We start from the raw sequence: 10,773 nt of genomic DNA on the forward strand, positions 1-10,773 counted from the left end.
CTTACATCTATAGAAAGTAGAATAGACAGGTGCAAAATACTGCTGGCCAAATCATTATGACTATTTTACATATCAACAATGAATTCATCACCTGTAGGATTTATCTCAAGGAGCAGTGGGTGGTTAGAGCAGAGAAGTCTTGTCTTTTTCCTTACCTTTCTCCATTCTGTCATCCTTTGATTTACTCTCTAGTCCTAATCTCAGATGTGTTGTGGAGTGGTTTTCACCCTCGTAGTCCAGTCTTCATTTTGGTAGCCATCATTCCCAGGCAAGGCAGGGAGTGGCAGAGACAGGATGTTCTATGCTTACACTTACTCTGAAACCCATCTACAGTTTGTTCATACCTAGTTGCATTGGTAATATTATTAATATTTGCATACAAGGGAAAACCTTGAGGCTGTTGCTAAAGACCTGTGACTTTCTACTTACTTAAAATAACCTGCATCTTTTTCTTGCATTTGTTTCTGCTCCCAGGAGCTTTGCAAAATGTTTTAACCAGAAGTCAAGTTCTTTGTGGTTTCCGAGTGTGTTTTGTAAAAATTGTGCCATTGTGGTGTGAGAAACTCGTATTTCTGATAACAGAGGCAAGAGGTAATGTTTGAGGGGTTACCAAAATTAGCTATGCTCATATAACAGAACTTACTCTACATGTGTGTACAACCACATATGGCTCTACATTAGGTTTCCCCAAATTGCATTATTTCTAGCTAAATTAAGCACAGGTAATTTTGTTCAGAAGTTTGGGTTTTTGGCAATGTAACATAGTTTATTACCTTTCTCAAAATTGATTCAAATTTACTTAAATACTTGTTCTATACTCCTAATGGTTGTGCTAAGAAAGAAACATCAAGGCATAATCATTTTAATTACCCAATTTATCTGTCAGTAATCTTCTATTGGGTTTCCTTGGTAGCTCAGCGGTAAAGAATCCACCTGCAATGCAGGAGACCCATGTTTGATCCCTGGGTCGGAAAGATCCTCTGGAAGAGGAAATGCAGCCCACTCCAGTACTCTTGCCTGGAGAATCACATGGACTGAGGAGCCTGGTGGGCTACAGTCCATGGGGTCGCAAAGAGTCAGGCACAACTGAAGCCACTTAGCGGCAGCCATCTTCTGTTCACTCTTTTGTCTTTTGTTTCAAAGCAACACACAAAATGAAGCGATGTGCTGAACTGCTGATATTCATAGGCTGCAAGGAAATACAAGTATCTGGAGAAAAATGGAAAGCACCATCAAAGGTGTACATGCTTCCAAAGCTTCTGAAGTTATCCCAGGTTTTCATTCCATAGTTAAGTCAAGGTCATAGGTTAGATTCTTATGTGGGCCGGCTATGTCTTTGTCTAAACTCTGGATCTGTCACAGAAGAGGCATCACTTTTATCATTTGGAAAGCCAGCTCTTGCTGTGTCTTTTCTATCTTCGGGAGAGGAATTACCATGTTTTATCAGACCCAAATCTTTGAAATTTTGACTCTTTAAAATTTACACTGTTAGTCACTCAGTCATGTCCGACTCTTTGTGACCCCATGGACTGTGTCCCACCGGGCTTCTCTGTCCATGGAAATTTCTAGGCAAGAATATCGGACTGGGTTGCCAGTCCCTTTTCCAGGGGATCTTTCTGACCCAGGGATTGAACCAAGGTCTCCTGCATTGCAGGCAGATACTTCACCATTTGAGCCACCAGGGAAGAATTTACACTGGATATGTGATATTTTGGAGAAGGAAATGGCAACCCACTCTAGTCGTCTTGCTTGGAGAATCCCAAGGACAGAGGAGCCTGGAGGGCTACAGTCCATGGGGTCGCAAAGAGTCAGATGTGACTTAGTGACTAAACCACCACCATGTGATATTTTAGAACTACAAACTCAGTCTTTGTCATACATTTGCATTCATTAATTCAAAAGGAAGGCCTTGTTTTCTAAAACAAAACACAGCATTTACAAGTAAGATGCTCATTTTGCCAAGACCCAGTTTTTTAACGACACATTCTCTCCTAAAGAATTGGCGAATAAGATCACGATCATCAAGGCACAATGTATTTGGATTCTAAGCTTCAAATACACAGGAGACCAACTGGGTCACCCAGTATGACCTAATTTCCTGACCCAGGCTCTCTCTTGCTGACTTTCCACACTGGTAAATAAAGTGCAAATTTGAGTGGGGAAAGAAAAGAAATCCACCCAAGAGCTGTTAAAAAAAAAAAAAAAAAAGTATCTATGCAGTAAATCTATGTACCACTGTGTAATTATAATAACATAAACAAATCCACTATAAGGACATTCACATCAGACCTAATTTCATGCTGAACTATTATAATGCAATTAAGAGCCTCATAGTCCTGTTTTAATTAAGCTCTGTTGTGAAATATGCAGCATTTGAACCTGTTCTGGCCTGTTTCGTCTACCATTGAATTACCGCCCTCGACTTGTTTTTCTGCTGAACGATGATTCTCATTTAAGGATTACTGTTTGCGGCTCTGGCATTTGGTGGGTTCTGTGCTTTTATGCCTCCAGATCCAGGCCAGTTTAGCTCCTCTGAAATGCCCTCTACATAGTCTCTTGACTCACCTGTCTCAAAAGATTTGTTAACTCACCCTGGGCTTTTGTGGAAATAAAGGAACAGATTTGATTGGTTTAATGAAAGAGATTTTAGGTGACAGGAGAGTTCACTTGTGGAGCTAACTTCAACTTCTGTAGGGCAGAGTCAGGATCTACTGGCCTATCCTTTTGCAGAAATACTAAGCGAACTCCAATTTTCCATGGATATTACTTAGTTTGCCAACTAGTTTAACCATTACTCACTAGAAAGTGAAAAACAAAGGCATCTATATAAAATGCACTTTATAGAATAATCAGATCCTACTTCCTTCTTTTTATCTCTCACTTAACTTTCGGCAAGAATGTCTATGTTATCTGGTATTTGCCTTAATGAAACCTTTCCTTCCTCGATTCCGATTGCCTGAAATAAAACTAAACAGGAAATAGTGCAGGTGACTGTCTAGCTTGGTGATCAAATGTCAAGCCAGTCTGCAGAAGAGCCTGTTGCCCAACAACCAATTTTAAAGAAATAGAGTGAAAAGTCAGGAGAACAGAGTTTCAGGCAATCATGTCCACCCACTTAGATTATTTGGAAATGAGCCAAAGGGCTTAAGAAAATTCAAACGGTGATTGCTTCATCACAGCTCTCTGTGTCCATCCTCTGCTCTGCCTCTCTTTCGGTTTAGTTCTTGTTATAAAACGTCCATGTTCTGCTTTTTTATTTTTTATTTTATTTTTTTTTTTTACCTTGTCCTACTTTCTTAACCCTAGGGAGGATTTTAAGAAGGTTTCAAAGCTAAGCATCCCCAATTGCTTCAGGCTGTCTTTGGTTGTAAGTCAGAATATAAAGCAATTACCCGGAGGGTAGGATGTGTTGGTGGCCAATGGGAGAATGTTCCCTAGATCACCAGGTAACTGAAAATATTCTCTTCAGGGTGCACATCTGGTTCAGATTCTTAACCATTTCTAGTGAGGTTTTATGGGTCACTCTCCTTTTTCCTTTTCCAAAAGGTGTGTACTCGTAAAGCACAAATAATAGGGTTTAACCTGATCCACATGCCACTGCTTCCCTGGCAGCTCAGACAGTAAAGAATCCACCTGCAATGCAGGAGATATGGGTTTGATCCCTGGGCTGGGACGATCCCCTTGGAGAAGGGAATGGCTGCCCACTCCTCTATTCTTCCCTGGGCAATCCTATGGACAGAGGAGCCTGGAGGGCTACAGCCCATGGAGTTGCAAAGAGTTGGACATGACTGAGAGACCAACATACACATGCCTTCCGGACACATGTTTGATGATCTGATCTTAAGGCGTGCTGGCTGGAAATTCTGGAAATGACCACAATTGCTTTAGTAATATATTAGAACTGTATGGTCCAAATAAATAAATAAAGGGGAAAACATCAGTAATTTTTTTTCTAATGAATCTCCAATTCAAAGAAAGTTGAGAACTTTCCGTGGATATTAATAAAACTGAATAGCCGTAGTAAGTCAGATGCTGCCTCTACTTTGATTTTCTATGACAAACGACTCTGTGTCCTCTTTGAGTCAAGAAGGATGTTTGCAAAGTTCCTGCTCAGACCAAGGATAGAAGACTCTTCCCATAGAGTCTTTCACAGGCACACTTCACTGAGAAAAAATTCAGCACACTCAAAAATTCAGAAAAACTCAGAACCATGTTCAGACACAGTTCCATTCCTCAGCCACACACTAACACGCAAAGACAGTGGTCTCTGCAATCAAACATGTTACCATGTGCTATAATCAACAGTTAAATTGGCTTTAGAGTCAGATCTATCTGGGCTCAAATATCAGAGCTACATGATAATTTGTGGTCCAGGGAGGCCACTATGATATATACGCCTCTTTTCCCCACCTGAGCTAGTTGAGAAAAACTAAGTAAACACAGCAACCAGACTAAAGGAAATAAAAATGTCAGCCTCATGACTCCTAAAGCTGTTTGGAAGATGGCTCTCGATTAGCAGCCAAGTGGGCTTGGTCACTCATTACCCCATAAGTCAGGAGCTGGAAGGAAAGTCATGCTCAGAAGAGGCTGCTCTTGTTAAGACTTGACTATGAACAGGCAGAGGATGTGGGTGCTTCCTGGACACAAAAATTAAGAAAAAAAAAAAAAAAGAGAGAGAGAAGGGGCAAGGGAGCTACTCTGAGTTCTTGCTCGAAAAACACCAGGGAGGAGAGTAAGGAAAGCTTGTGGGTAAATCAGAGGTAGAGGAATAGGATTATTTCCTAGTGAATAATATCATTATACAACTGTCTTTGGGCATATTACTTAATATTTCTGAACCTCAGTTCCCCTGACTATAAAATGGGAATAATAACACCAACCCGGCAGAGTTGCAACATAACCGAACAAGGGTGTGTATGTATGTGAACTGTCCACCTCCAGGCCTGCCACTCAATCATGCTGATTTACTTTCTAGTCTGAGTGGTGGTAGTTCAGTTGCTAAGTTGCGTCCGACTCTTTTCGACCAAAAGGAACTATAGCCCAGCAGGCTCCTCCGTCCATGGGATTTCCCATGCTGGAGAGGGTTCCATTTACTTCTCCAAGCAATCTTCCCAACCCAGGGATCGAAGGAGTGTCTCCTGCATTGCAGGAGGATTCTTTACTGCTGAGCCACCAGGGAAGGCCTTCCTTTCTAGTCTATCCACCCATCCCCATCCTAGACTCTAGATCAGTGAGGGATGTCTCTGGGTAGTAGGCAGTTCACTCCTCTCTTTCCTCAGACTAGAGATGGTTGAGAAGGAGAGGAGGAAGAAGGACGTGCATATCAAAAGCAATAAGAGCTGGGTCATATGGCAGTTCTATTTCCAGTTTTTTAAGAAATCTCCACACTGTTTTCCATAGCGGCTGTACTAGTTTGCATTCCCACCAACAGTGTAAGAGGGTTCCCTTTTCTCCACACCCTCTCCAGCATTTATTGCTTGTAGACTTTTGGATAGCAGCCATCCTGACTGGCGTGTGCAATCCCACTTCTGGGCATACACACTGAGGAAACCAGATCTGAAAGAGACACGTGCACCCCAATGTTCATCGCAGCACTGTTTATAATAGCCAGGACATGGAAGCAACCTAGATGCCCATCAGCAGATGAATGGATAAGGAAGCTGTGGTACATATACACCATGGAATATTACTCAGCCGTTAAAAAGAATTCATTTGAACCAGTCCTAATGAGATGGATGAAGCTGGAGCCCCTTATACAGAGTGAAGTAAGCCAGAAAGATAAAGAACATTACAGCATACTGACACATGTATATGGAATTTAGAAAGGTGATAACGATAACCCTATATGCAGAACAGAAAAAGAGACACAGAAACACAGAACAGACTTTTGAACTTTGTGGGAGAATGTGAGGGTGGGATATTTGAAAAGAACAGCATGTATACTATCTATGGTGAAACAGATCACCAGCCCAGGTGGGATGCACGAGACAAGTGCTCGGGCCTGGTGCACTGGGAAGACCCGGAGGGATCGGGTGGAGAGGGAGGTGGGAGGGGGGATCGGGATTGGGAATACGTGTAAATCCATGGCTGATTCATATCAATGTATGACAAAACCCACTGGGAAAAAAAAATAATAAAAAAAAAAAAAAAAAAAAACAAAAGCAATAAGAGCTATTTCTAAAAATCTGCTCTGCACAGTTTACTACCCAAAGTTTCAAGGTCACTTATGTTCTAAAAGGAATCAGCTTCCAAAGCAAGGGTTACTCCTTTTCAGACACATGCAGACATCTTCAGAGTCGTGTAGCACGCCCGTGCTGCCAGCACTGGAGCATGGGTGTGTTTCCTCCTGCATTTCCAGGACAGAGAGACTTCCGTCCAGCAAGGCTCCTGGCTAACTCCTGTATCACCAAGTTCTTCATAGAATAAGCAGAAACCCCCTAGTTCTCCAGGATGTGCTGCTTATTCCCATCTTGTTTCTTTTGCTCTGTTTTGCCTAGAGTCTATCCTCTTACATCCAAAGGCTGGGAGATATCAGAGATGTGTGTGATGCTTGGCCTGGAGCTGCACTTGCAGCTATAGGAGGCTTCAGTTCTGCTCCTGGTTTAGGCTTCAGTTGTGATCCTGGCTCTCAAATCACGCACCTCCTGATTTGACCTGGGGATGTGCAGTGTCGCTGAACATGCCCACCAGGTGATCACACAGATTAAAAAATAAACATATAAGTGGTTCATATTCCCATTGTTGCTACTATGGCTTTGACATAGTTTATTAAATGCTTTCTTTAGATGCAGTCAATGCTATCACTAAACCTGTCCTGCCTGCTTGCCACAGCCCCATTGCAGTAGCATCACTGGTTAGTGGTACCCGTGCTTGTTGTCACCTTTGAGACGTCTGTTGCTCAAAGCTCACATCTAGGTGGCAACTGAACTCTGACGGTTCTGTTTCAGAAAAACAAATCATTGACTCTGTCTCCAATTCAACTGCCACTGCCCAAATGCAGGGTCTCCTCATCTACTTTTAGTATGATGAGCTCCAAACTATCGTCTTTCTGGTCTACCTGTCACTATGCCTTTAGCTCTGTTACTCTAAAATACAAGTCAAATGAAGCCTGTCTTCTACTCAAAAAACCTTCTCCTCTTTATGAATTACATTACGAATATCTTAGCAGGATATCCTGTGTGTTCACAGTGCAGATGATGTTTCTAGCCTCACATCCTGGTTCTCACCCCTGCCCTTCAGTCAAGTCCACTGGACCATGAAGTGGCCCTTGAGCCCACCATGCATTTTGCATCTCAGTGCTGGGCACACCCAAAGCCCTTTTCATACATTTTGAAATCCCAGTAAGGTTTTGAGACCCAAATCAAACCTCACCTCCTTGGTAAGTCTCCTTCTGTGAGCTCATCACAATTAAATTGGCTTTGAGTTAAATGTATACCAGTCTCTTACTGTGAACTTCTGATAGTTTCTGAAATTTATCTATATTTTCTGAAAAAACTAACATAGATAGATCCTCAATAAATGTCAGTTTTTAATTGTATCCAACCTTAATCTTTTCTTTAATTCAATCTATTTTAAGACATTTATCACTTCTTTACCTGTTCACCTAGATTTTCATGTTACTTTTTCATTTTCAAAGAAAAAGCTTACCAGCTAGAATCCTGGGAGTTTATTGTCAACTAGAGACTTGAGTTAAATAATAATTGGCCAGAACTTTCCTTTGTATTATTTAATCTTTCTATATTTTTGAGTGTTGAAAGTACTTGCAAATCATCTTAGGAGTAAACTTGGAGGAACGTGTTTGACATGAACTTTCTGCCACAACAGATAAATGCTTTCTGCCTCAGAAGGAGCCAGTGAAGAAAGAAATCAATTGAATACTTTCCTTTACTTACCTCTGAAATGACTGGAGTATGTGAATAGGGAAACTGAAAACGTTAGAAAGCATTTTTCTATGGCTCAGCAGTTGCAGGAAAAGATGACAAAGAAATTTGGAGACAAGAAAATTTATCAGCCTCAAAAAATTTTCTGGAGTGGTATAAGTTAATCTTTCATTGCCAATCTTTTAGACAAGCAATAGAGCAATATCTTTTGAACTCATTCACAGCTCAGTTAACTTTACTGAAGGCCCCACAAGGAACGCTGTCTTTAAACAATGGAATTGTCACAAACTAAAAGTGGTATGTAAACAAAACATGCAAAAATCCTGCCCTGTGCACTTCAGTAAATTATCTTGCCCCCTGTTTTGGTGATTCCAGAGACTTAGCTTACTACAAAGAAACAAAAAAGAGCAAAGATTTATCTTGGATGGAAAAGCACAAACACTCATTCATAAAACCATTCGTAAGCATTTTTTTTAATCAACACTGTCATTGTCGCAGCCTGCTTGATCTTCCTACTTTGGGTTAATATGGGAGTCAATTACAGCTTCATCTGTGTAGAATTAACTTTACGGAGCACACACCGGGGATTTGTCTTTCTTCACTATTTAGATATATGTCATAAAAATATGCCTGGAATGGAGGCAGAGGCATTGCAGATGGCAGAGACTCTCAGATTTATTGTAGATGCATTTAAAATTTGTTCTGCTCTTGCCAGAAGTTAATTAATTTTTTTTCCCTCTTCTTTTCTGGGGCTGGGGGGTTGGGGGGGTCTCTGTGTCTCACTAGGTGGCAGTGTATGATTATATCTGGAAAAAGCATGGCGTCCAGTCCAGCATCTCCAGCTGTGACCTCCAACAGCACAGTGAAATTTCTGTGACTGCACTTGGTCCAGGAGATATTACTTCTCATGTAGCTGTGTACACCGTTTATCCCAGTGGGTTCCAAGAGCTATACCGCCATTTTCTAAGGCTCCCTAGCGGTGCCATTGTTGAGGTGAGTATACATGAAAAAATTTTAATGCAAATGCTGTGTATGTCGTCATGCTGCATGCATGTGGGTGTATTTATACTCAATTTTAAAGCTTCAAAATTAATTTGCTAACATATTATAACTGATGCTTCTAATACCTTATAGGACTTGAAAATGTATTTTAGTGTCTTCCTAAAGAAACGAAGGTACCACGTAAGAAAGAAAAAAATGTTTCTGGGCATAGCTTTTGGAAGAGAGGTGGAAAACAAATTATGTGAAATAATTCAGGAATTTGCCTGATAAACTTTGACTCAGTTAATATTTGGAAATACCAGCAGATTGATGAAGAAGAAATATGAGTCCATAGACACTTTGATGCAGCAGAAAAGTGCACAGCCCTTTGCTTAAATGATCTTACACAAAATGAATGAGATGGTACAGTTTCATATTTTTTTTTCCATAAGATTAATCTGAAAAAAAATAAAGAAAGAAAAGCCTCCATTCCCTAAATGTTTCAAAATTTTTAGAGTAGAATTTGGCAAAGATCTCAGTCACATTTCCTTCTAAAAAGTCAAAGTCTTTTGGTGAGCTGAGTTTATTTGAAAGAAAAAAATGAAAAAACACAAAACCCTTTTACATCGCTTCGTAGTCTCAGAATTCAAACTTTCAGGCATGTTGGAACCTGAAGCCTGCATCAACATTGGTGTTGAATCATGAGGTCAGAAAGCGTGTTACTTCCCATTATTTGATGGAGATAGGGTGGAGGAGGAGAGTTCAGGGACGTATCACATCTGATTCTCTGGTCTTGCTGGCACGAAACGCCCTTCGCAGTGGTACAACGCTGTTGCTAAGGATCTGCAGCATGAGGATCTTTCCATTCCCATCACACTTTCCCTGTGGAGTTTAGCTATAGCTGCTTCTGTTATGAGGTTGATGAAAATATGCCTTCATAAAAATCCCTTTGAATATAACCTTGAAGAAATTTCTAACTGTCTAGAGCTCAGCCTTGCAGATTAGGGTGCTTCTCCTATCTACAAAACCCAGCCCACAATGGTATTTGGTACTTGAGTGACTCTCTGAGGCTCTCAGAGAAGCAGAGGTGTGCTAGACCCATTGTCTCACCTCCCCTCTCCTTGACAGAGGAGGGGATTGTGTATATTGTAGCAAGGAAGCAGGTAGGCAGATGATGACTAGGCCCCGTGTAATTCTTTGGGGCTTTGGGTCACAGGCTGCTACTGACACTTCTGCACCCCTGCATGAGCGCTAGGCCCTTGGTCTAGTCATTTCCCACTTCTTTGACTCCATCTTTATCTGTAAAATTGCGTTATGAATATTAATGCTACCTGCCTCGTATAGGGATTTGGGACAGATGAATGAGATAACACTGGCAACGTATTTTAGGTCTTTTTCAAAAGGGGGCAATATGCATTACGCAGTGCTATGGATCTTGCTCGTGGCATTCTTGTGGCAAGAATACTGGAGTGGTTGGCCATTCCTGTGCTGCAGTCCATGGGCTCGCAAAGAGTCACACATGACTTAGTGACTGGGCAACAACAACATGGATCATGCGTGATTAAAATCATTCAGCTTTCAAACATTTTTTTCAAATGTAGTACCATTATGCTAAAAATAAAATAAGATAACTTCTAGGAGGATTGCAAGATGGGGAAGGAAGCATTATTGACCTACCTGGCTTTGGTTGTCTGGATTTTCCATGCTGTGGGATTATATAATGGTCGATTATGCGATGGTGGAAGTGTGTCTGGACCCCTCTATGTCTGTTCCCAACTGAGATGCTAACAAATACAAAGCCAACTTTTCCTCTTTTTTCAGATCTCAGCAAAGGCACAGACAGGGTCCTGCTCCCTCTGCAGTCCAAGTCTAAAGCCCACCCACCTGTTTCTTTTTACTTTAGTGTTACCTG

The 10,773-nt window shown here is 41.2% G+C and overlaps 1 protein-coding gene across 1 annotated transcript in view; it reads left to right on the plus strand.

The window, feature by feature from the left end:
• Positions 1-9,866, plus strand: part of LOC133059330 (uncharacterized) — a 231,626-nt gene extending 221,760 nt beyond the window's left edge. The window contains 2 exon segments of the mRNA XM_061146304.1: positions 8,667-8,873; positions 9,681-9,866. Coding sequence (XP_061002287.1) covers positions 8,667-8,873; positions 9,681-9,866 — 393 coding nt within the window.
• Positions 9,867-10,773: the final 907 nt, after the last annotated feature.

This window comes from Dama dama, chromosome 7 (assembly GCF_033118175.1).
Source record: "Dama dama isolate Ldn47 chromosome 7, ASM3311817v1, whole genome shotgun sequence".
Lineage (NCBI taxonomy): Eukaryota > Metazoa > Chordata > Mammalia > Artiodactyla > Cervidae > Dama > Dama dama.